General features: G+C 44.1%; 1 protein-coding gene across 1 annotated transcript in view; it reads left to right on the top strand.

Annotated features, from left to right (window-relative positions):
• The first annotated feature begins 371 nt into the window (after positions 1–371).
• Positions 372–26,317, top strand: part of LOC125944275 (uncharacterized) — a 68,154-nt gene continuing 42,208 nt past the window's right edge. Inside the window, exon 1 of the mRNA XM_049664620.1 lies at positions 372–833. Within this exon, the coding sequence (XP_049520577.1) occupies positions 743–833 (91 nt within the window). The 5' untranslated portion in view covers positions 372–742. The remainder of the gene's footprint in view (positions 834–26,317) is intronic.

Here is a 26,317-nt window from a genome sequence, read left to right as displayed (position 1 = left end):
ACGAACGCGCTCAGAAAACATGGTCGCGCGAGAGTACGCGCATATGGCACCGGTGCCTTTGTATGGGCGGTGAAAGGGCGACCACCGCCGAAATCCTTGAGAACGGGCGAAAGAGCCAAAGAAAGTGATTCACTTTAAAATGGCACTTTAAATAAGGGCTGCTGGTATTACTGATTTCTGCCTTCGCATCTGCCCTTGCACACTCGTTCATGTGGACAACAGTGACAACGATAAACACAGAGAATAAGCCTTTAAACAGCATGCAACAATGCTGCAGTGATCTTACTTACAGACGCAAACGAAGTAGCAGTGACCAAATTGGCGATATCACCAAGCACAATATTCGAGCGCATTTTAGAACGAGCTCGGCAAGAGAGCCTGATAACGCTTCGCATTGTACTGCATGTGCTGTGAGCAATGGCCACAGGCGCAGCCGGTAACAACGTTTTGTTGGGAGCGCTTCCTGTTCATTTCGTGTGATTTTAATGTGTTATCCTCTCTTTTTTTCAACGTAATAAAAAAACATTTATTCAGACTATTTCGTGTGCATTTTGAAACCATCTATCAGTATAGCTAGACAGTTTCGCGCCCGGCCGCCGCACGACTCTAGTGGCCACTTCTATCATTCCCCATATTATTGTATGTATGGAGTACACTGGCTTGACTCAGCCCGTGTGTTGTACAGTGGCACTGTGGCTTTGCTACGGGAAACAGTGCCTACGGCGGTCCGCTAGCAGCATCGATGAACCTCGCGGCACGTGACTGGAAAAGCAGCCCGACTACGGCTCGGCAGCTGGGCTTCACATGCAGCACGCCTGGGGTTCGCTGCACCGGTAGGAGGATTTCCAAGTGTCGGTAGTCTTCGACGCTGTGTGTGGTGTAGCTTGATATAACCCGCCGCGAGCGTCTTGTCGTAAAGTCGAGCCGCGTGGTTTTCCCTTCTGTGTCGCAAAGGGTTGGCGAACACTATTTCTTCATTTATTACATAGTGCTAGCCTTAATTCCAGGCCTTGGGCCGGAGTGAGTATACAGACTCACTGAAGTTTGGCGATATATTGATTATTTTTGTTCAGCAAGAGCTACGAAACCGGACAGTTATGTTAAAGAAGAATGAAAGCTTAATCGGCATGCGCGTAAGAAAATGAAACTGAATAGCACTGCCTGTTGACCGAGTAGAAATACAACAAAAATAAAACAAAGAAAAGAAGAATTACCGCGGTAACTGCTCTGGGACCCGCCGTGGTTGCTCAGTGGCTATGGTGTTGGGCTGCTGAGCACGAGGTCGCGGGATCGAATCCCGGCCACGGCGGCCGCATTTCGATGGGGGCGAAATGCGAAAACACCCGTGTACTTAGATTTAGGTGCACGTTAAAGAACCCCAGGTGGTCAAAATTTCCGGAGTCCCCCACTACGGCGTGCCTCATAATCAGAACTGGTTTTGGCACGTAAAACCCCATAATTTAATTTTTTTTAAACTGCTCTGGGACTTGTCTAAGTATGAGTAAGCATTGTGCCACATGCTTCTCTCCTCGCAGTCCGGTGTCATTATCAGTGTTATGAAACCTGCTCCGGCGAGTACAAACGACAGCGCTTCGGCGAAACGAACTGTTAAGGTCGGCGGCACAAGGCGCATTGATAACACAAGCAAAGTACTGCACCTGGCGACGCCAGGTGCGCTGATGACGCTCCGATCATTATAAGCCATTATCGCTCTTTAACGCCTTATCCATACGCGATGAACCATTAGGAACCGTGACCAAACGTACTCCGCCAGCAGCCGGCTGCATATGGGACGGCCGCGCGGACCGTATCTTGAAAGCGATCCGCGATGCCCACAGGGAGTGTTCTCACCACATAACGATGAACAGAGACGCGCGGGCCCGTATATTGAAAGCGATCTGCAAAGCGGGCAAAGTGCGGCGTGTGCCCAGACCTCCGTAAGCGCTGTGTTCTCGCCACTTCGTTCGCGTTGAAGCGACAGGCAGCACGAAGGTAAAGTCGTTTGCTGCTGCGGGCTCTACGTTGAAAGCGATCGTCTTACATGACGGACGGACGGACGGTTTTCTCTTTGGGTAAGCATAGAAATGCTTACGCATTTACAATACATTTCAAGCTTAGAAAAAGTACTCGGACTGTGTTAAAGCATGGTGCCAAGCGCGATAACAAATTAAGTCATTAAGCTATCCACAGTCTCAGCGGGCAGATCCTTACAATTCCAAATGTACATAGGAAGAACGATGTTTAAAAATATTAGCTCTAAATTAATTCTGTTCATTCGCGAATAGCGTTTCCGCGCCGAATAGTGAAATGGAGAAGTGTTGTTAGTCTCGCGCCTTTATTGGCTTATCTTTTATCGGCTCGCTGAGAGTATTGGGGGCGACGGCTTGCAGAGTCGCCATCTGTCGGAAGCGCCTCGCTTGCGTAGTATGAGGGATAACGCGGCGCGCTCCTCATAGGTTTGGCTGTCGGCGCGCAATAATAAAAAAAAAACACACGGGAGCCCTCCTGGTCATTTCTGTAAGTACTCTCCGAACGAGGGACGTTTCTTACTGTCAAAATAATAATATTGGGCAAACAGAAAGCGCAGAATAGTTTACAGGCGCTATCTCTTTACCGAATACGTACAGTGAACGCCCATTCCGCGCGTTCGCCGTGATGGAGTCCCCAGAACCAGCTTCATCCGTGATAGGTAGGCAATCGCTGAGAGCAGATTATGTAAAATATGTCCTTATAGTGTGCTGTCTGTATAACCAAATGGAGCATAACAGAATGAGCATAACAGAATGAAGCCTCAATGCAACGATCGCACGGCTTCACAGCGACCGACTGCGCGTCTGCATGCATGTCCGCGCACAATGTTTCGCTTTCGTTGCGAGCGCGTTTTCGCACCGTGCCGTGACCTTTGGGCCGCAGCATATGAACATTTGACAGTACACAAGCAATCATTGTGGCGTGGACGCTACCAGAGCTGTTCAAAATTAATTTCGTTTTAACTCCGGACTTCGACGCTATACGGCGACTCGTGTTGTGCCATCGCGAGGATTAAGTCTTGTTTTTTTTTATTTTCTTCCAAATTCTTAGACGCCTTCTCAAGTTGCGCCGCACTGTATGCGTAATGTTCTTCTCAGCAATGAACTTCCCGCTGCTTCTTTCTGTTAATCCAGTACATTCATTGTTTGGTGATAACACAAACATGAGTATTGAAAGCTTTCACGTGACGTAACAAACCCACCTTATAACAGTTTTGGGGCATCAACATGGCGACTACGAGCACTTCAGTCCAATCCATCTTATTGAAAGCTTTCACGTGACGTTACGGACCCAGGTTATCATCGTTTCGGTGCACCAACATGGCGGCTACAATGACGTCAGTGCAAGCCATCTATATGCCATGCCTTTTTTGGAAGTGCCTCCTACCGTTCCCTTTCCATTCTGGTGAGCTTGCCAACTGGTCTGAGAGCTGGCTAACCTCCCTGTCTTTCCGTCTATTCATACTCTATTGCCAATATCTAGCATAAACAAGCTCATAGACCAAATCTTCATGACATTAACCGGGCAGCGCGCGGGCGAGCTTCCCAGTGGGCGCTTTCTGCTACTCACCGAACATCGCCGCCTTAAGCCGTAGCAGAAACCTTCCTCGCGGAAGTGCCTGCTACACACCCGAGTTGTAGGCGATGGCTGCCTGCCGGTTCTAAGTTTCGCAATCCTAGCTACACGCAGCTTCTTGGCCTGCGGGTACGTCTGAAGGCGGCACTGGGCTCTGTTGCCTACGCGTACGGCACTGCGGTACCGAGCAAATGCCTACCATATCGAACGCGTTTAAAGGCAGCCGCTATATTTTACATTGCTTTCAAGTGTTGTCAAGCAGACACCCGAAGCGGAAAAACATCCCCACTTAATCAGAACCGTAGCGCAGGTGGGACTAAGCTTTTCGTTTTCAGCTCGCTTCGGCGTTTCCGAAGCAGACGACGCGGCCCCTGGGTCCACGTGATCCCTCATACGACGTCACGCCGATGGTGGCGCCAGCTTTTCCAGTGGTGGAGCTCGCCCCCAAAATTACCGTACGTTGATAGCATAGAGCCTGTCGTCACGCGTTCACCGCAACTTTCTTGCACCCGTTTTTAAGCTATAAAAGAAATAAACCTATTTTGCTTGTTGTGTTATGGCGTGTTGCCCATCGGGTTCCTTGCTCAAGAATCCCGTGAATTGAGGCTTGGACTCTATCAAGCTTACTTACCAATCAATAACGGTGCATTGTCAGCGAAACACAACCGTTTATAGCGCATTTAATAACGTTTCATCTAGCTATGGAATACAAGAACTCGAAGAAATGTGGGTTTGAGTCAAGTACAGCTTTAGAAAATTGTGTACAAGTATTGAGGAATGAAGGTTTGGCTAAATGATAAAGGCGTTTAGCAGCAAATACACGAATATTGCTACCGGCAAAATGTCACAGTACAATGCTTCTATTAGTCAAGATGTAAATCATATTGGCGTCGTAATCTGTGGAGCAAGCGGGAGGTAATAAAGAAACAATTAAGTTTTATTGTTGCGGGATTTTCGCCAGCTTTTGTGCTATTTTGTGCACTATTTTCCATTGTCTATGAAAGTAAATTTCGTCGCCGTGACGATACAGGAAACGAGATTATTTTTTCAGCTGCAGTATGGTTCTGCGTTACCAGCCACCCTCCCTCCCCCTAAAATTAAATAAATGCATATAAATAAAAGTTCTCAAACCTGAATCGGAAGATGTAAAGGACAGATCACTCCCCGCATACACATTCTTGATCTGCTATTAATTACCTAGAACGCTAATTACGATAACGCATGCTTTGTTTGTGGCCTGGAGAAATCTGCCATATCTAGCACTCAGAATTTCAATATAGCGCAGCTGGATTTATTTATCCTGATTATATAGCGCAGCTCGATTTCCTTATTCTGATTACTCATGTCATATTTTCTCTGAACTGAAATCTAAAGTAGGGATGCGTAATCTATATATCTACCGCTCAATTGTAAGTTTTCAGTTGGTAAAATACTCAATGTTGAGTTGGTAAAGTAGGATATTGATTGCTTTCGCACTTTTGAGGTAGCAGTTTCTAAATGCGTTCGGGCCAAGATCGGTATGCTCTCCAGGTCTTGGACCTGGCAGAAGGAAAATGGCAGAGATCACTAGTGTTTCTTACAGAACAGCCCGATTCACTCTCTGATATTTTAAGGAGAGTATTAGAGTCAAGCATCCAGCCAGGAATGGAAGCGGTCGCACTTAACCAGCTCCTAAGATGGCCAGAATCGTCAGAAAGCTGATCAGACAGAAAATGAAGAAAGTCGAGAAGAATTGGCAAAGGAGCATTGCGATAGTGAGGTTTCGGTTAGAAACATCGCAAAACGCTAAGTTTGTGCGTGATCACATTCTGGAAGTCGCCCGTTTTGGTTGACCTTTTGACGTCAGACCACCCTCATAGACGTTTCGCGTCAATGAACAGAAGTGCACGACGGCGTTGCTGAGCGAAACGCTTGAGAAGCGCACACGAATTCACCATCGAACGAGCTTCAGCCGATAAAATGACAATTTTCGTTACATTGGTGTTATAAATTGTTCGTAAATTTCATCTCCATAGCTATCTTCGTCACGTTTTGATGATGAAGCTACCAAGCGCGAACACATTTTAGCCAACCGGTATTACAGGTTTTCTATTCTTCTCCTAGTACATCGAGCCATTAGCCCAACGCTTATCTTGCCGTATAACGGACAAAGAAAAAAGCGTCTACTCAGACTACTGCGCATCTTATTTGTTTTTTCATGAGTATGGCCCGGACTACATCGAGCTTTCCACCAACGACTCTGTCATCCACTTAGATCCGCACCGTTTGTAGGCTACCATTGAATGCGCACGTTTCTGAAGCAACGGCTGATCCCTCAAGTTATGCCCACACCTAGAGCTGTTTGCGCAGAAAAAATGAAATCGTAACGAAAAATTGTAAGGGACACTCCGGGGTGGCGTTCGCGCGCTGGGGAACAAAGCGTCTGCTGAGAAATGAACAAATTGTGTTTCAAGGGATGGATGTATAGATTAAGTTCACCGCACCCTCCATCCAGTCCTAGGGTGAAAAGCTTATAATACCTTGAAAGAGAGCTTTAATGTTGCGCATCTCGCAGTTTCTGATTCAGCATTTACCTCATGAAAAGATAGCATCCGCATACTTCTTGTTGGCTCAACTCGGTAACTATTTTAAAACCCTTGCGAGGGCATTCAGCACATTCAAGTTTGTGAAACCAGATACTTTGGTTACGCGCAGATCTTCTGATGAAGTAAATACTCTGCACCGGCTTTGTCTGCTATTCTGTATAGCATCTATATGAAACATTTAGATTCAGTTCAGTACTTGGCGCTTCCGTGGCATTTCAGACTTATAGCTGAACTTTCTATTTTAGGACATGCTCAGTCCCAGTGTGCTTGTTTTCGCTAGCTGCTGCAAAAAACTCACTAAACCGAGACTTAATCTAGGTTACAATAGTACGCTTTAGACAGCGGTGAAGCTTGTGAAGCTGTACGCTCAGAGGTCAGGTAATCAATAAGTGAATGGGTTTTCCTGCCCAAATGTCAACAATGGCTCTTGGAGGAAGGCTGTGGTCGACGTCTCTTGAATAATTAGGCCTTTGGGGAGGGGGGGGGGGCTCTTCTGCTTTTTTTTCGTTTTTGTTTTGCTTCAGAGGCCTTAATTGTACAGACATGAATAACCACCAATTTCACCCATCACAGTGCGACGGCTCCGGTAGGCACAGCCCGGTATAGGCAACCTGCGTCCGCCAGGAGCCACCACTGTCGAATTGATATCAGCGCTGCCGTGCAGCATACCCTCGCGTTTGGGAGGAACCTCCTCCGACGTCAGGACGACGTTGTACCTCGTAGTGCGCTGTTGAAGTTGATGTTTATTTATATGCAAAACATAGGTACATCAATGTAATATATAGACGAGGGTTCCAGAGTATTAATACTGAAAACGGGACCCTCGGTTAGAAACTACAACAAAATTGTAAACTTGTTGGCAGCATAGCAGTGGATAGGATAATAGCATATTAGTTGCAAGAAAAAGCAAATCATAATAATAAAATAAAACACAACAAACAACGCTGTAATCAATGTAATGTAACAGAAATAACAACGGAAGTGACAAAAATTATATAGCTACTAAAGGCAAAATGAAAAAAGAATGAACCAAGAGAAAAAGAAAAGTGGCGCAGTATGAGCCCTGCAAAAAAAGAACAGGTCATACTTATGAGTGAGGTGACTATGAAAATACAAGAATTTATTAGAGTAAATTATCAGAGGTTAGAAGAAAATCATTTAGTGAAGATTTGAAACGCTGAAGTGTGAGTAGTATGTTAAGTGAAGCAGGAAAACGATTGCAAAGTGTAATGGTAGCGAATGTAGATGTTTTTTACCATAGTTAGTTCGAACTGATGGTAACAAAAATTGTGATTAGAAGCGAACCTAGTGAGGTTGGCATTTCTAAGGGAGCTACTTTTAATATATCGGAAGGTCAGCTAGAATCAAGCAATTTATAAAATATTATTGCTAAATGGTAGTTGAATAACTTTTTTACACATAAAATTTTGTAGTGCTCAAGCAGGCCAATAGCATTAGAGCGCGGTGAACTGTGGGTGATGATACATATTGCTTGATTTTGTATACGCTGAACTGAAGACAAATATCATAGATATGTGTTACCCCAAACGATTAATCCGTAGTTAATGTGTGAATGAATGAACGCAAAGTAGAGTGAAAGCAAAGCACAACGAGAAAAATAGTGTTGTGCCTTGATAAGCGCGCGGATACCAAACGCGCACTTCAGCTTGACATGGTTGATGTGCAGGTGAAACTTCAGATGGCTGTCTAGGATCACACCTAGAAATGAAACGGAGTCACTAATAGGAATGGAATGATTGCCTAAGGTTAACGAAGGAGAAATAATTAGTGACTTTTGGTGCGAATGGGAAGCTAAAAATTTCGTTTTAGATGGATTATTAACTAGATGGTTGTCGTTGCTCCGTTTCAATAGGTGGTGAAGAGTCTTATTTAGTTTGATTACTAGAGCAGAGATACGCTTATCAGCTATAGATATAGTTGTATCGTCAGAATACAGAACGTAATGACTTAAGTCTGTGACGTCTGGCATATCATTAATGTAAATAGAAAACAGGAAAGGCCCCAGTATTGAGCCCTGTGGTACCCATTGGTTAAGTTTTTTTAGAACGGGAAAAAGTTTCATAAGCATATACAATAAATTCCCTATCAGACAAATAAGTTTTCAAGAAGGCTAGGGTAGGGCCAGTTATTTTATATGCTTTAAGTTTATGAAATAAAATCATATGAAAAATAGTATCAAATGCCTTAGTAAGGTCTAAGAAAACGGAACCGAGGAATTCGTTATTGTCAAGACTATTCTTATTAAAATCAGTTAAGCAAAATAGAGCTAAGTTAGTGGAACTTCCATACCGAAAACCGAACTGGCAGGATTTAATTATACTGAATTTTTCCAAATACTTCCTTATTCTAATCAAAAACAATTTTTCAATTATTTTACTTAGCGAAGAAAGAATCGAAATTGGACGGTAATTTGAAAGTAATTCTTTATTACCTTTCTTAAAAACTGGAATAACCTTTGTACGTTTTACCAATTCCAATTTAACAACTCACTAGATTTAAAGATCAGGTTAATTACAACGCTCAGGGGCTCACATAGCGCATCAGCGACTAGTTTTAGGTGGCGCACTGCAATACCATCTAATCCCAGACTTGTGTTACGAAGATTACGCGTAATAGAAAGCACTTTATGCGGCGTGACAGGATGAACGAAAAATGAATGGCTCAGGCGGTCATTTTTTGGGCTCCCCCGCAGGGACGTCGGCTTCAGCAGGCGTTTGGTGTGTTGCGACACCACGTACCTGAGCACATGAGGGTTGGACCATCATGCGTGTAGCCGTGCGCGGCTTAGCCGTGTCCGGGGAAAGGGGGATCCTGGGGATTGAGCCGAAGCCGGGTGTTTGGACCTTTAAGGCCCCCCTGTCAAAATAATAATATTGGGCAAAAAAAAAACACACGGGAGCCCTCCTGGTCATTTCTGTAAGTACTCTCCGAACGAGGGACGTTTCTTACTGTCAAAATAATAATATTGGGCAAACAGAAAGCGCAGAATAGTTTACAGGCGCTATCTCTTTACCGAATACGTACAGTGAACGCCCATTCCGCGCGTTCGCCGTGATGGAGTCCCCAGAACCAGCTTCATCCGTGATAGGTAGGCAATCGCTGAGAGCAGATTATGTAAAATATGTCCTTATAGTGTGCTGTCTGTATAACCAAATGGAGCATAACAGAATGAGCATAACAGAATGAAGCCTCAATGCAACGATCGCACGGCTTCACAGCGACCGACTGCGCGTCTGCATGCATGTCCGCGCACAATGTTTCGCTTTCGTTGCGAGCGCGTTTTCGCACCATACCGTGACCTTTGGGCCGCAGCATATGAACATTTGACAGTACACAAGCAATCATTGTGGCGTGGACGCTACCAGAGCTGTTCAAAATTAATTTCGTTTTAACTCCGGACTTCGACGCTATACGGCGACTCGTGTTGTGCCATCGCGATGATTAAGTCTTGTTTTTTTTTTATTTTCTTCCAAATTCTTAGACGCCTTCTCAAGTTGCGCCGCACTGCATGCGTAATGTTCTTCTCAGCAATGAACTTCCCGCTGCTTCTTTTTGTTAATCCAGTACATTCATTGTTTGGTGATAACACAAACATGAGTATTGAAAGCTTTCACGTGACGTAACAAACCCACCTTATAACAGTTTTGGGGCATCAACATGGCGACTACGAGCACTTCAGTCCAATCCATCTTATTGAAAGCTTTCACGTGACGTTACGGACCCAGGTTATCATCGTTTCGGTGCACCAACATGGCGGCTACAATGACGTCAGTGCAAGCCATCTATATGCCATGCCTTTTTTGGAAGTGCCTCCTACCGTTCCCTTTTCATTCTGGTGAGCTTGCCAACTGGTCTGAGAGCTGGCTAACCTCCCTGTCTTTCCGTCTATTCATACTCTATTGCCAATATCTAGCATAAACAAGCTCATAGACCAAATCTTCATGACATTAACCGGGCAGCGCGCGGGCGAGCTTCCCAGTGGGCGCTTTCTGCTACTCACCGAACATCGCCGCCTTAAGCCGTAGCAGAAACCTTCCTCGCGGAAGTGCCTGCTACACACCCGAGTTGTAGGCGATGGCTGCCTGCCGGTTCTAAGTTTCGCAATCCTAGCTACACGCAGCTTCTTGGCCTGCGGGTACGTCTGAAGGCGGCACTGGGCTCTGTTGCCTACGCGTACGGCACTGCGGTACCGAGCAAATGCCTACCATATCGAACGCGTTTAAAGGCAGCCGCTATATTTTACATTGCTTTCAAGTGTTGTCAAGCAGACACCCGAAGCGGAAAAACATCCCAACTTAATCAGAACCGTAGCGCAGGTGCGACTAAGCTTTTCGTTTTCAGCTCGCTTCGGCGTTTCCGAAGCAGACGACGCGGCCCCTGGGTCCACGTGATCCCTCATACGACGTCACGCCGATGGTGGCGCCAGCTTTTCCAGTGGTGGAGCTCGCCCCCAAAATTACCGTACGTTGATAGCATAGAGCCTGTCGTCACGCGTTCACCGCAACTTTCTTGCACCCGTTTTTAAGCTATAAAAGAAATAAACCTATTTTGCTTGTTGTGTTATGGCGTGTTGCCCATCGGGTTCCTTGCTCAAGAATCCCGTGAATTGAGGCTTGGACTCTATCAAGCTTACTTACCAATCAATAACGGTGCATTGTCAGCGAAACACAACCGTTTATAGCGCATTTAATAACGTTTCATCTAGCTATGGAATACAAGAACTCGAAGAAATGTGGGTTTGAGTCAAGTACAGCTTTAGAAAATTGTGTACAAGTATTGAGGAATGAAGGTTTGGCTAAATGATAAAGGCGTTTAGCAGCAAATACACGAATATTGCTACCGGCAAAATGTCACAGTACAATGCTTCTATTAGTCAAGATGTAAATCATATTGGCGTCGTAATCTGTGGAGCAAGCGGGAGGTAATAAAGAAACAATTAAGTTTTATTGTTGCGGGATTTTCGCCAGCTTTTGTGCTATTTTGTGCACTATTTTCCATTGTCTATGAAAGTAAATTTCGTTGCCGTGACGATACAGGAAACGAGATTATTTTTTCAGCTGCAGTATGGTTCTGCGTTACCAGCCACCCCCCTCCCCTAAAATTAAATAAATGCATATAAATAAAAGTTCTCAAACCTGAATCGGAAGATGTAAAGGACAGATCAATCCCCGCATACACATTCTTGATCTGCTATTAATTACCTAGAACGCTAATTACGATAACGCATGCTTTGTTTGTGGCCTGGAGAAATCTGCCATATCTAGCACTCAGAAGTTCAATATAGCGCAGCTGGATTTATTTATCCTGATTATATAGCGCAGCTCGATTTCCTTATTCTGATTACTCATGTCATATTTTCTCTGAACTGAAATCTAAAGTAGGGATGCGTAATCTATATATCTACCGCTCAATTGTAAGTTTTCAGTTGGTAAAATACTCAATGTTGAGTTGGTAAAGTAGGATATTGATTGCTTTCGCACTTTTGAGGTAGCAGTTTCTAAATGCGTTCGGGCCAAGATCGGTATGCTCTCCAGGTCTTGGACCTGGCAGAAGGAAAATGGCAGAGATCACTAGTGTTTCTTACAGAACAGCCCGATTCACTCTCTGATATTTTAAGGAGAGTATTAGAGTCAAGCATCCAGCCAGGAATGGAAGCGGTCGCACTTAACCAGCTCCTAAGATGGCCAGAATCGTCAGAAAGCTGATCAGACAGAAAATGAAGAAAGTCGAGAAGAATTGGCAAAGGAGCATTGCGATAGTGGGGTTTCGGTTAGAAACATCGCAAAACGCTAAGTTTGTGCGTGATCACATTCTGGAAGTCGCCCGTTTTGGTTGACCTTTTGACGTCAGACCACCCTTATAGACGTTTCGCGTCAATGAACAGAAGTGCACGACGGCGTTGCTGAGCGAAACGCTTGAGAAGCGCACACGAATTCACCATCGAACGAGCTTCAGCCGATAAAATGACAATTTTCGTTACATTGGTGTTATAAATTGTTCGTAAATTTCATCTCCATAGCTATCTTCGTCACGTTTTGATGATGAAGCTACCAAGCGCGAACACATTTTAGCCAACCGGTATTACAGGTTTTCTATTCTTCTCCTAGTACATCGAGCCATTAGCCCAACGCTTATCTTGCCGTATAACGGACAAAGAAAAAAGCGTCTACTCAGACTACTGCGCATCTTATTTTTTTTTTCATGAGTATGGCCCGGACTACATCGAGCTTTCCACCAACGACTCTGTCATACACTTAGATCCGCACCGTTTGTAGGCTACCATTGAATGCGCACGTTTCTGAAGCAACGGCTGATCCCTCAAGTTATGCCCACACCTAGAGCTGTTTGCGCAGAAAAAATGAAATCGTAACGAAAAATTGTAAGGGACACTCCGGGGTGGCGTTGACGCGCTGGGAAACAAAGCGTCTGCTGAGAAATGAACAAATTGTGTTTCAAGGGATGGATGTATAGATTAAGTTCACCGCACCCTCCATCCAGTCCTATGGTGAAAAGCTTATAATACCTTGAAAGAGAGCTTTAATGTTGCGCATCTCGCAGTTTCTGATTCAGCATTTACCTCATGAAAAGATAGCATCCGCATACTTCTTGTTGGCTCAACTCGGTAACTATTTTAAAACCCTTGCGAGGGCATTCAGCACATTCAAGTTTGTGAAACCAGATACTTTGGTTACGCGCAGATCTTCTGATGAAGTAAATACTCTGCACCGGCTTTGTCTGCTATTCTGTATAGCATCTATATGAAACATTTAGATTCAGTTCAGTACTTGGCGCTTCCGTGGCATTTCAGACTTATAGCTGAACTTTCTATTTTAGGACATGCTCAGTCCCAGTGTGCTTGTTTTCGCTAGCTGCTGCAAAAAACTCACTAAACCGAGACTTAATCTAGGTTACAATAGTACGCTTTAGACAGCGGTGAAGCTTGTGAAGCTGTACGCTCAGAGGTCAGGTAATCAATAAGTGAATGGGTTTTCCTGCCCAAATGTCAACTATGGCTCTTGGAGGAAGGCTGTGGTCGACGTCTCTTGAATAATTAGGCCTTTGGGGAGGGGGGGGGGGGCTCTTCTGCTTTTTTTTCGTTTTTGTTTTGCTTCAGAGGCCTTAATTGTACAGACATGAATAACCACCAATTTCACCCATCACAGTGCGACGGCTCCGGTAGGCACAGCCCGGTATAGGCAACCTGCGTCCGCCAGGAGCCACCACTGTCGAATTGATATCAGCGCTGCCGTGCAGCATACCCTCGCGTTTGGGAGGAACCTCCTCCGACGTCAGGACGACGTTGTACCTCGTAGTGCGCTGTTGAAGTTGATGTTTATTTATATGCAAACCATAGGTACATCAATGTAATATATAGACGAGGGTTCCAGAGTATTAATACTGAAAACGGGACCCTCGGTTAGAAACTACAACAAAATTGTAAACTTGTTGGCAGCATAGCAGTGGATAGGATAATAGCATATTAGTTGCAAGAAAAAGCAAATCATAATAATAAAATAAAACACAACAAACAACGCTGTAATCAATGTAATGTAACAGAAATAACAACGGAAGTGACAAAAATTATATAGCTACTAAAGGCAAACTGAAAAAAGAATGAACCAAGAGAAAAAGAAAAGTGGCGCAGTATGAGCCCTGCAAAAAAAGAACAGGTCATACTTATGAGTGAGGTGACTATGAAAATACAAGAATTTATTAGAGTAAATTATCAGAGGTTAGAAGAAAATCATTTAGTGAAGATTTGAAACGCTGAAGTGTGAGTAGTATGTTAAGTGAAGCAGGAAAACGATTCCAAAGTGTAATGGTAGCGAATGTAGATGTTTTTTACCATAGTTAGTTCAAACTGATGGTAACAAAAATTGTGATTAGAAGCGAACCTAGTGAGGTTGGCATTTCTAAGGGAGCTACTTTTAATATATCGGAAGGTCAGCTAGGAATCAAGCAATTTATAAAATATTATTGCTAAATGGTAGTTGAATAACTTTTTTACACATAAAATTTTGTAGTGCTCATGCAGGCCAATCGCATTAGAGCGCGGTGAACTGTGGGTGATGATACATATTGCTTGATTTTGTATACGCTGAACTGAAGACAAATATCATAGATATGTGTTACCCCAAACGATTAATCCGTAGTTAATGTGTGAATGAATGAACGCAAAGTAGAGTGAAAGCAAAGCACAACGAGAAAAATAGTGTTGTGCCTTGATAAGCGCGCGGATACCAAACGCGCACTTCAGCTTGACATGGTTGATGTGCAGGTGAAACTTCAGATGGCTGTCTAGGATCACACCTAGAAATGAAACGGAGTCACTAATAGGAATGGAATGATTGCCTAAGGTTAACGAAGGAGAAATAATTAGTGACTTTTGGTGCGAATGGGAAGCTAAAAATTTCGTTTTAGATGGATTATTAACTAGATGGTTGTCGTTGCTCCGTTTCAATAGGTGGTGAAGAGTCTTATTTAGTTTGATTACTAGAGCAGAGATACGCTTATCAGCTATAGATATAGTTGTATCGTCAGAATACAGAACGTAATGACTTAAGTCTGTGACGTCTGGCATATCATTAATGTAAATAGAAAACAGGAAAGGCCCCAGTATTGAGCCCTGTGGTACCCATTGGTTAAGTTTTTTTAGAACGGGAAAAAGTTTCATAAGCATATACAATAAATTCCCTATCAGACAAATAAGTTTTCAAGAAGGCTAGGGTAGGGCCAGTTATTTTATATGCTTTAAGTTTATGAAATAAAATCATATGAAAAATAGTATCAAATGCCTTAGTAAGGTCTAAGAAAACGGAACCGAGGAATTCGTTATTGTCAAGACTATTCTTATTAAAATCAGTTAAGCAAAATAGAGCTAAGTTAGTGGAACTTCCATACCGAAAACCGAACTGGCAGGATTTAATTATACTGAATTTTTCCAAATACTTCCTTATTCTAATCAAAAACAATTTTTCAATTATTTTACTTAGCGAAGAAAGAATCGAAATTGGACGGTAATTTGAAAGTAATTCTTTATTACCTTTCTTAAAAACTGGAATAACCTTTGTACGTTTTACCAATTCCAATTTAACAACTCACTAGATTTAAAGATCAGGTTAATTACAACGCTCAGGGGCTCACATAGCGCATCAGCGACTAGTTTTAGGTGGCGCACTGCAATACCATCTAATCCCAGACTTGTGTTACGAAGATTACGCGTAATAGAAAGCACTTTATGCGGCGTGACAGGATGAACGAAAAATGAATGGCTCAGGCGGTCATTTTTTGGGCTCCCCCGCAGGGACGTCGGCTTCAGCAGGCGTTTGGTGTGTTGCGACACCACGTACCTGAGCACATGAGGGTTGGACCATCATGCGTGTAGCCGTGCGCGGCTTAGCCGTGTCCGGGGAAAGGGGGATCCTGGGGATTGAGCCGAAGCCGGGTGTTTGGACCTTTAAGGCCCCCCGGCAGAGGCAACACACCTGTTTGGCCTCTGCTTCACGTAGACGGCACCTCCGGACTGCCCCACCCGGGGGAAAACGGTAGTTGCCTTTGCCTGTCTCACTCTCTCTCTGCAATCTTCGTCTTTCGCTCTAACTTTCAATCATTCCTGTCATCTCCTCAATTCTTTTACTTCCGGTATTTAGGCAGCGAGGGTTAACCTTGTGTGGTACAACGAACCTTGGCTGTACATATTTGGTTATAGCGGAAACGTACAGTTGGCGACTGCTGGGCTTTTTTTAAAGATCTGCGGCGTCCCCTTGTTGGGCTCCACGGTGGGCGACTGGCGTTTCTGCCAAAAACTAACGATTTTCTATGGAGAATTGTTTCCCCAAACTCCCTGATCGCCCTGATAAGCGAGGGCCCACCGAAGTATTTCAGTTTCATGGCCTTCAGCGTGAAAACTTCCAAGGTATCATGTGATACATTCTGAAAGACCAGAGAAGAGCGTGAGAGTCATCTCACCTTTCCTTGTAGCAAAATGTCTGTGATTCTATAGGCCCCGGTTACACAGCTACGAAGCTAGCTAGTGGTGACCTCCTTTTGGAGGTTCATGATAAGCAATATGAGAAGTTACAGAACCTTGTCTCTTTTGGGAACATTCCAGTGACCGTGATCCCACACCGAACCATGAACACTATGCGCGGCGTTATTTCAGATGAAGATATGATGGAGCTAACCAAGGCTGAACTTTTGGAAGGATCGAAAGAGCAAAATGTGATCAATGTGACACGGATTAAGATGAGGCGAGACGGGAAAGAAATTCAAACAAAGCACCCTGTTCCCACCTTCGGCTCAAGCGTGCTCCCCGAGACAATCGAGGCAGGATATGTTAAGATCCGAGTCAAACCGTACATACCGAATCCCCTGCGATGCTTTAAGTGCCAGCGATTCGGGCACAGTTCACAGAACTGCCGAGGCTGGCAAACTTGTGCGAAATGCAGTGCTAATGAACACCTCGCTGAATCATGTGAAAACACCCTCCACTGTCAACTGTGATGGGGAGCACGCCTGTAATAGCGGTCGTGCCCATCATGCAAAAAAGAAAAAGAAATCGTAACTATCAAAGTGAAAGAGAATATTTCATTTAAAGAAGCATGCAGGCGGGTATACTACCTGCCAAAGAACAGCTTTACCGAAGTGGTGCGTCAGGGGGCAGCGCCACAACTGCTCCCGGCGGCTGTCCGGCCCACGCAGAGTGAGCCGGCGGTGACGCCACCTGCCCTCTTCGCGGCTGCAGCCGGTGCTGCTCCGCCGCCCCAAAAGGGGCCATCGACCTTCGGGTTAGTGGCCTAAAGGGTATCGTCTCTTGAGACGAAGCCCTCTCGTCAACCACAGTGCTCACAAGAGGCGATGGACGTAACACCGACCGTGACGGCGCATCCAGCTCCTAAGGAGCGGCGCGATTCTATCGACCGCTCCAAAAAAGACAAACTTCGTGTCATGGCGCCTGGGAAAGGCCCCATGAGCTAATCTTCGTTTCTCCAACACTCAGCACAATTAACACGTCTCTCATTATGCAAGCACAAATCCTCCAATGGAACGTTAGAGGACTTGTCCACAACCTAGACGATATCAGAAAACTCCTCCATAGATACAATCTAAAGGTGCTGTGTGTTCAAGAGACGCACTTGAAGCCCACACATACAAACTTTCTCCGAGAATACACCATTTTTCGCAAAGATCGTAGCGATGCTACTGCCTCGTCCGGTGGTGTAGCCATCATAGTTGATAAGTCTGTGCATGTCGCTCTTTTGAACTTCGGACGCCTCTTAAGGCAGCCGCCGCACAAGCAATCTTATTTAACAAGTTAGTTACAATCTGGTCGTTATACTTTCCACCTAATCAACAGCTCAAAAAAACAGATTTCTATTGCCTAGTGGATTAGCTTCCTAAACCCTACATGATAGTAGGCGATTTCAATGCCCACAACAGTCTGTGGGGCACTAGAGGGCGACTCGTCGAAGATTTTCTTTTAAGCTCTGGTGCATGCCTTTTTAATAAAAAACCCATATTTTAGCTTCACACATAATTCATACTCATTCATTGATCTCGCCATTGGCTGGGCTTCACTAATTCCTGACCTGAAATGGGAGGTAATCTAAAATCCACTAGGGAGTGACCATTTCTCTATAATACCTAAACTAGTAGAACAACATGACCGTTCACCACATACGCATCGATGGAAGCTTGCAACGGCAGATTCGAAGCAGTTTAATGAATCTTATCATTTAACACAAGATTTTATCAACGATTTTAGTATAGATTATGCAGTACGGCATTTTACAGCTTTTACTATCAATGTAGCAGAAAAGTGCATACCTCAAACAAATGGCCGTTCATGTAAACGACGCGTTCCATGGTGGAATGAGGAGTGCAGACAGGCACGAAAGAAGCAAAATAAGGCATGGAACACACTGCGTCGATCACCAACTGCAGAAAATCTCGTAGAATTTAAACGCATCAAATCGCAGGGAAGGCGGACAAGGTGACAGACAAGGAGAACGAGCTGGGAGAGATTCCTCTCCGGCATAAATTCCTACACACAGGAGGTGAGTTTGGAATAGGCTTAGGAGACTTAACGGGCAGCAGACCCACGCATTACCCTTGGTCGATGATCAAAGGAATACGTTGGAAGAGCAGACAGATGTCCCTAGCTCAAGTAATTATTCTAGGCTATCCCTTAGATATATAGAAATAGCTGAACGTAAAACACTACACCGAAAATGCCGACCGATTGAATCCTATAACCGTCCTTTCAGCATTTCCGAGCTAAAAGTCTGATTAAATGCATGTCGGAGCTCTGCACCCGGAGCTGACAAGATTGTATATGACATGATAAAAAACTTGCACCAAGACGCAAAAATAACACTCCTTGCACTCTTTAACACCATTTGGGCTCCTCGATATGTTCCTTCAACATGGAGAGAGGCTAATGTAATTCCTATATTGAAATAAGGTAAAGGTCCATATTCAGTTAATAGCTACCGCCCGATAGCGCTTACAAGTTTTCTTTGCAAGCTATTGGAGAAGATGAAAAAGGGGCGTTTGTTACATTTCCTCGAGTCTAACAAAATACTTGACCCTTATCAATGTGGTTTCAGGGAAGGTCGCTCTACAACATGACCATCTAGTACGCATAGAGTCGCACATACGTGATGCCTTCATTCATAAGTAGTACTTCTTGTCCATATTTCTCGACATGGAAAAGGCGTACGACTCAACGTGGCGGTACGGGATATTGCGAGATTTGTCGGAGATGGGTATTGACAGAAACAAGCTTAACGTTATAGCAAGCTATTTGTCAAACCGCATATTCCGTGTCAAAATTGGAAATGCTCTCTCCAGGCCATTTCTCCAGGAAACTGGGGTGCCACAAGGTGGTGTACTAAGCTGTACTCTTTTTATAGCAAAAATGAGTTCTTTACGCTCATCAATTCCGCCTACCACGTTTTATTCAGTATATGTTGATGATGTGCAAATAGGTTACAAATCGTGTAATCTCGCTATTTGTGAGCGACAGGTTCAGCTTGGCCTGAACAGGGCCTCAAATGGGCTGATGGAAATGTGTTTAAGCTAAATTCCCAGAAAAGCTCCTGCATCCTTTTTATAAGGAGGAGAGGCCTGGTCCCACATATTGATACTGAACTCGATGGACATCGCATACCTCTGCGCAAGGATCACAAATTTCTGGGTGTCATGCTTGACTCCAAGCTATCCTGGCTAGCCAACATTAAATACATTAAGAATGAATGCTTAAAAACAATGAATATTCTTAAATTTTTGTCAGATACAACATGGGGCAGTGATAGGAAGTGTCTAATAGACCTGTATAAGAGTTTCCTGCTATCCCTGTTTGGATTATGAAGCTGTAGTATATTACTCTGCCACACCCAGTGCGTTAAAGATACTGGATGCCGTTCACCACTTGGGCCTCCGCCTGGCCACAGGTGCCTTCAGGACAAGTCCTGTACCCAGTCTGTACGTAGAATCAAATGAATGGTCACTTTACCTGCAAAGGTCATACACTAGTTTTACGTACTTCCTCAAAGTGCTTTCAAACCCAGAACATCCTTGTTATGCAACTGTAAATGACATGACGTGTGCTACACTGTTTCATACTAGCCCAACGGTCAGAGGACTCTTCTCGCTGCGTGTTAGAAGGCTTAGTCAAGAAATGGTTGTCTCGCTTCTAGAATAGAGTCTAAAGACCCCAGCAAGGTCCTTACCGCCGTGGCACTGGGAAATCATAGAATGTGACACGTCATTTGTGCAAATCTCAAAGCGCTGCACAAGAACAGATTCGTATGCACTTTCTAGAACTGGAAGCGAAATACTCCTGCTTGGAATTTTACACGGATGCATCAAAGTCGCATGCAGGCGTATCCTATGCAGCAGTTGGACCATCATTTTCGTGATCAGATGTTCTGCACCCACTAACGAGCATTCTTACGGCTGAGGCCTATGCATTATTGTCGGCTGTAAAACATATAATGGATCTAAATTTAGAGAAGGCAATTATATGTACAGATTCATTAAGCGTACTTAAGGCTTTAATGTCGCTACAAAAGCACAGAAATCACGTAGTAAATAAACTCTATTCGCTTCTGTGCACTAGTGTTCTGCTGAACAGCGTATCATAATATGCTGGGTTCCTGGCCACAAAGGCATTCAGGCGAATGTGCATGCTGATGAACTCGCTACATCTACAGCAACGAAACCTCGCAACGCTCCTATGGCTGTCACAGCTATAGATTTGAAACCTTTCCTGCGGATAAAGCTAAGAAGCTATTGACAACACCTTTGCGATGTTGAAACGTTTAATAAGCTTCACCTAATTAAACCTCAATTAGGGTTCTGTCCATCAATAACGAAATCATGGGCAGCCGATGTCCTCTTAACTAAGTTAAGAGTCGGACACACCTACGGCACACACCCACTTGTTGACTGGCGATGAACCTCCAAGCTGTGGGAAATGTAGTGAGAGGCTGACCGTTATTCATGTCCTACTGGAATGTCGATAAGCAGACGCGGAAATGAAAAAAAAAACACTTTCCTCTTGCGTACAGACTATCTATTCCTCTTCACCCAGCAATGCTTTTTTGGTAATGAACCGCTATTTAACATGAAATCGGTACTATATTTTTTCGATGAAGTCCACTTATTGCATGTTATCAGCCCCAAAAATTTGTAACGCGGCCTCTCTTCAGAAGTCGCTGTTGCAACGGTAGCGTTTTGTATAGCGCAGGTCACTGTCATAATTTTACTTAAGTATACATTTTACGCACTGTACAGCGAAAGTTCTTAGGCCTCTATACAGCCGTGTCACATATACCACCTGATATTATTCACAACATCGACTACATCATACCACTCTCTGGCGCTCTTTGGCCTTCCCTGGCCCTTGCGCCATAAAACCCCATTAATCATCATGTTTTAGGCTCGAAAGTTGGTAGCTCGATTCTCTCAGGTAATGCGAAATGGTCCGAAAAAGCGTTTGCTATCTGAGAAGGCATACAAAAGGCAAGATTGTCGCGTACAATTTTAGAGATAAACTTAGGCGGCTCAGTGTTCAAAAAGTCATTCAGCAACTGCCATTGCTTTTTATGGTTGTTTTTATTCTGCAGGAACGGTGTTTCATAGTAAAGCCTTTTGGCTTCTCTGGGATTCCTGTTAAGAATGTTGCAGTATGTTTTGTACCGATTTATCAGAGAATATAGGTAAATGGTTGTCTTTTAGTCTTCTTATACAAATGATCTTTTTTCTGCAAGCCCTTCAGGAGACCATTTGTCATCCAAGCGTTGGGGCGTTTAAATCGATTTTTACATCGCACAGTTCGAGAGCAAGTACTTACTGCTTTAGTGAATAAATTGCAGAAAAAATTAAGAGCCTCTATAGGGTCTTCAATAAAATTCAGATTTGACCAGTCAGTGGAGATAATGGTAGAAATGAATTTATCTGTGTCGGGTACCGTAGTTAAGCAAGAGGTGACAATGTTAGCCAAATGGGTTTTGATGATTGCAAAAATCGGAAAGTGATCAGTGAGGTCAGTGGTAACAGCACCCGCCAAAATGGATACGTTTAGGTTTGTTGAAACATGATAAATTAGTCAATGAGAATGCTCACCAACACATCTTGTAGGCGATGTGATGAGAGATTCGAGGCTGTATCCACTGACGCCGTCGGTGTAGGCTCTATACAAGCTAGAATTAGCATCCATCAGGTTGATGTTTATATCACCGACTATCATTACGCTCTGATTTTCCGACAGCAGTTTGTTAACTACGTTATCAAGAGCGTAGATGAAATATGAAACGTTAGAGCCTGGTGACCTATAAACACTACCGAGAACAAACCTTTTAGTGCTGCATGCCTCGAGGGGTTCGTTAGTTTCCACCCATACCGTTTCGCAGCAATCGACGTGAAAGTTTAAATCATTTCGCCGAGTGTAACTGATGCGGGGAGAAACAAAGATGGCAGACCCACCATGCCTACAGTTTAAACGGTGACAGTATTCAGGACTGTAAGAATGGAACCCATACATAATACTATTATCTCTAGAAAGCCACGTTTCGGAAACACAAATAAAAGAGAACTCATGGTCAAGCGAAGATAAAAAATTATTTATCCCCTCATGATTCTTTCGTAGACTGCGTGCATTAAAATGAATCAATGAAGGATTATTCTGACAAAGTAAAGAACGAAGTTCAGAAGAATCCGTACGGGACATTGCGACGAAAAAGCGATCCGGGCACGTGTAATCAGCACAATAGGCACTCTTACGTGAATATGCGCAGATCCGACTCGTCTGAAATTAGGAACACCCTGCTATCACTAGCTTTCCGTGTTTTGATCTGGCTGTTTTAAGTCCAGAGGTACTGCCACTTTTTTGCCCTCTTCAGGCCAAGTGCCTTGGTAAACAGCGTTTTTTTACTGATTGTCAGATGAGCGTTCACGTAAACAGCCGTGTCGTTTGTGCCAGAAATTCCAAGGTGGCTCACAAGGAGCCGGGCCTTGCGGGCCCTGTTTACAAATTTATTTCTTGTCTCTTGAAACAGAACGAGCAATTAAATGTTGATCGGCTGATTTGGACTGAACACGATGAACAGTCTCAATGCCCGTTTCAAGTACAGAACACTCGATGACATCGCCCATAGGCTTCAGAATGGCTCGGCAGTCCTCACCCTTCGTCAGAGGAATTCCTTTAATTTCAATGTTGTTTAGCCTAGAATGCTGCTCCAAATCAGCCACCCTTATCACAAGCATTTCATTTTGAGCCAATAAGGACTTGCTCGAAGTCATCAATTCATCCTGCCTGGCTCTGAACTCATCAAACAGGATACTCATAAAGTCAATGCGTTCGCGAAGCGAGGCATTTTTAGACAGACCAAAGTCGTTCAATTTCAGTTTTGATCTTAGAGCCCATTTCTAACGTCAGGGATTCTATCCTATCGTTGAAACGTCGCTCTAGGTGTTCAATTTTTTTGGCAAGTTCTTGACACGAAGGCATGACGTAACAAACGTGTGGACAAGCAAGAAAAAATTCAAGAAAATAAAAGTTACAAGAAAATGGCAGCAGTTGCGGCTAAATAGAGTTGAAGCAGCTTATAACAAGGATGAAAACAACCAACCTGAAAGTACAAGTGCTGATTTAAGGCACTGCACAACTGCCGCAACTACCACTGCCAAATGATCCGAGACGCTGCTGAAGTTGTGAGCGTGCCTTTCGAAATAACAGCGTGGTTTCAGTTCTTACGGGCACTGAGACTTTCCTTCGGAAAAGCATCATCATAAATTGAAACCTATATTAGGATGAGCACGTTTACGGCAACAATGAAGTTGTGACCAGCGGAGGATGACAGCGAAATCCGCTAACAAAATCAAGCGCGCTCCCGAAAGCAGCTGAACTAATAATAAATATTCTTCACAGGTAGAGAGTTTGTTAACATGAAGAGCGACTGGTGGAGCTTCGATCACGGACCAATGTATACACGCCACGGTTGGTGCATTCTTGATAGGATCGTCTATCGATCGCATTCATCGAGGGAATAATTGCGTATTTCCGCTGTAAAGTAATTTTTCACCTGTCCCAAGCTAAGTGGCTGAAAAGGTGATGCAGAGTAAAAGAAAAAAAAGAAACATTCTGCAATAAGAATTCTGTGTCGTACGTGCCAAAACGACAATTCCATCATGATGCACGCCGTAGTAAGGCACTCCGGATCAGTTTGAGAGCATGGTGTTCCCTAACGTGCGCCTAAATTAGAGCATACGAGCATTTGTGCACTTCGCCCTCCATGACATTCGGCTGCGAGGACCGAGATTGAACCTGCGACCTCGATCTCAGCAGCCCAACGCTATAGCCACTTGTCTACTGTGGCGGTCATTCTATAATAAGCCAAAATTTTAAACGGACGTGGCTTACAGTTGTCAGATCAGACTAAGCGAAGCTATATAACCAAAAGATCCGAAAGAGAATTGCCGATAGCGTGCACGAGAGAATGTTTATTTGATTACTCACAAACACGTCTAACGGGAGCGTTCACGTGATAATTACAATCTCACGCATAAGTTCTAGCACAAGCACAGCAGTCGGCGGCACTGTACCTGTAATCTCATGAATAATGTAGATTCCTTTCTTTCGGATAAGTAACCGGAACAGCATCTCGAAGCTCCTTTCGATTATTATTGCATTCCGATATATTCATTCAATATCTTTGTACACATACTTAAAATCGCTGATACAGTCTATTTTAATTGTTCGTCTGCTGCATGGTGCTACTTTTTGTGTTCGATTTAGAATCCCGAACAAGCTTTATGCTGTGTACTCCTGAATAATCTGCACACAGTCTGTCCGTTTCATCTGCACTGCACAAAAACAAAAGCGATACGCGAATCGAAGGCGATAAACAATATCTTTGGAATCAGAATGTCGGCGAAAAGGTGAAGTGCGCACATGCGCTACCGCTTTCCGAAGCAATTCTGACCGGTTCATCGCGTGTACTACTGGAAAATTCGGGAAAAGGAAAGAATGCAGCAGATTTCTTATGCTGCAAGATGAGCCGGGTCGGAACACTCGTGTGGTTTCCATAGTATTCCTTCTTTGCGAAATGTTGAAAGGTTTTGCCGTGAGAATTTGAGCAGGTACAGTCGCAAAAAACACTGAACGACGACGCCAGGACGACACTTCCACCAAGGCACAATGACACCGACGGGTACCACCGCTGTCCTACCAGAACGCCGCCTACTAGAGGTGTCCACCACAGCGCTGGAGTCACATGCGCAGGGGGCCGGTATACCACGGCTCCCTTGTAGGAATAATTCCTCTCTGGATATTTATATATTGTCACGTAGCAGTGACGGTGAAGAAACTACTCGCAAAACTGCCAACAAAAGCAACTTGCACTCGGAACACAACAATAGCAGGCGAACACAGTCGGCGATCGTCAAAATCTGAGCAGCGGCGAAACGCGTCGGCTTTTATGCATGAGTCATCGAAGGGTCCAGAGTAATCCCTGGTGCCCGCGTGTCTTCCGGAAAGTACTACACAATTCTCGTCGTTCATACAACCAGGTTACATAAGTGTTGGTGACAACAGACAAAGGATAGAAGCAACGATAACGTTCGAGAAACTTCCGATACATGCAGGCGCGCCCTGCGCCGAGCGATAACGTTTAACATTTGTTAGCCGGTGAAACGCGGTCACCGGTGAAAGATAAACAAGTACACATGTCAATATTTATTTATTTATTCGAAATATTCTCAATGCCATTACGGCGTTGCAGACAGCAGCGGTACAGTTGTGGTACATTGTTGCAGATGTAAGTCTTGAATGCAGATTGATCCGAGTTGCTGGCGATGGAGGCGGGGAGGTGATTCCATTCCGTTCTTTGGCACGAATGAATGAAAGTACAAGTTGACGCTGCAGCTGGGCGCTTGAACTTTCAAAAGATGATCAACACGTGATGAGATGTGCAGTAAAGAGAGTGTTCTTGAGTTCATGGTTGGTGAAGCAGATTTTATGAAAAAGACAGAGACGTGCAACTGTTCTTCTGCAAGATAGATGAGGAACGTTAAGGGAAGACTTCATACAGACGAGAATAATTGAAAAAAATGAATGAAACGAGCAGAAGGCTTCTGTATGGCCTTGGGATCAGAAATGAGCACTGATGACGAGGGTTCCCTGATTGATGGTGCGTATTCTAGTTTGGACCTAACTAATGTTTTGTGGAGCATTAGTTTTAGTGAGACGGGGGCTTAATAAAAGTTACGGCGCAAAAAAACGAGGCATGCGGTTTGTACTGTTAATTACCTAATTATGCTCATGTCATGTTAAGTCATTAGAAATGTGCACACCAAGATATTTTCAGAAGTGGCTGAAACTAATTTCGATCCGTTGAGAGAGCACGAGAACGAATGTTTAGGAACACTAGTGCGCAAAATGCCCATTAATTTGCATTTATTATATTAGGTTCATTGACCAGTCACTACATCATGAAGAATTACTGTCTAGGTCTCACTGATGAGCGCCACACTCATGTGGTTTAGTCACTATACGGTAAACTACACAATCACAAGCAAAAAATTGGCCGCATATCTGCTTG

Source organism: Dermacentor silvarum, chromosome 3 (assembly GCF_013339745.2).
Source record: "Dermacentor silvarum isolate Dsil-2018 chromosome 3, BIME_Dsil_1.4, whole genome shotgun sequence".
In the NCBI taxonomy this organism is placed as follows: domain Eukaryota; kingdom Metazoa; phylum Arthropoda; class Arachnida; order Ixodida; family Ixodidae; genus Dermacentor; species Dermacentor silvarum.
This window is presented reverse-complemented; position numbering and strand designations above follow the sequence as displayed.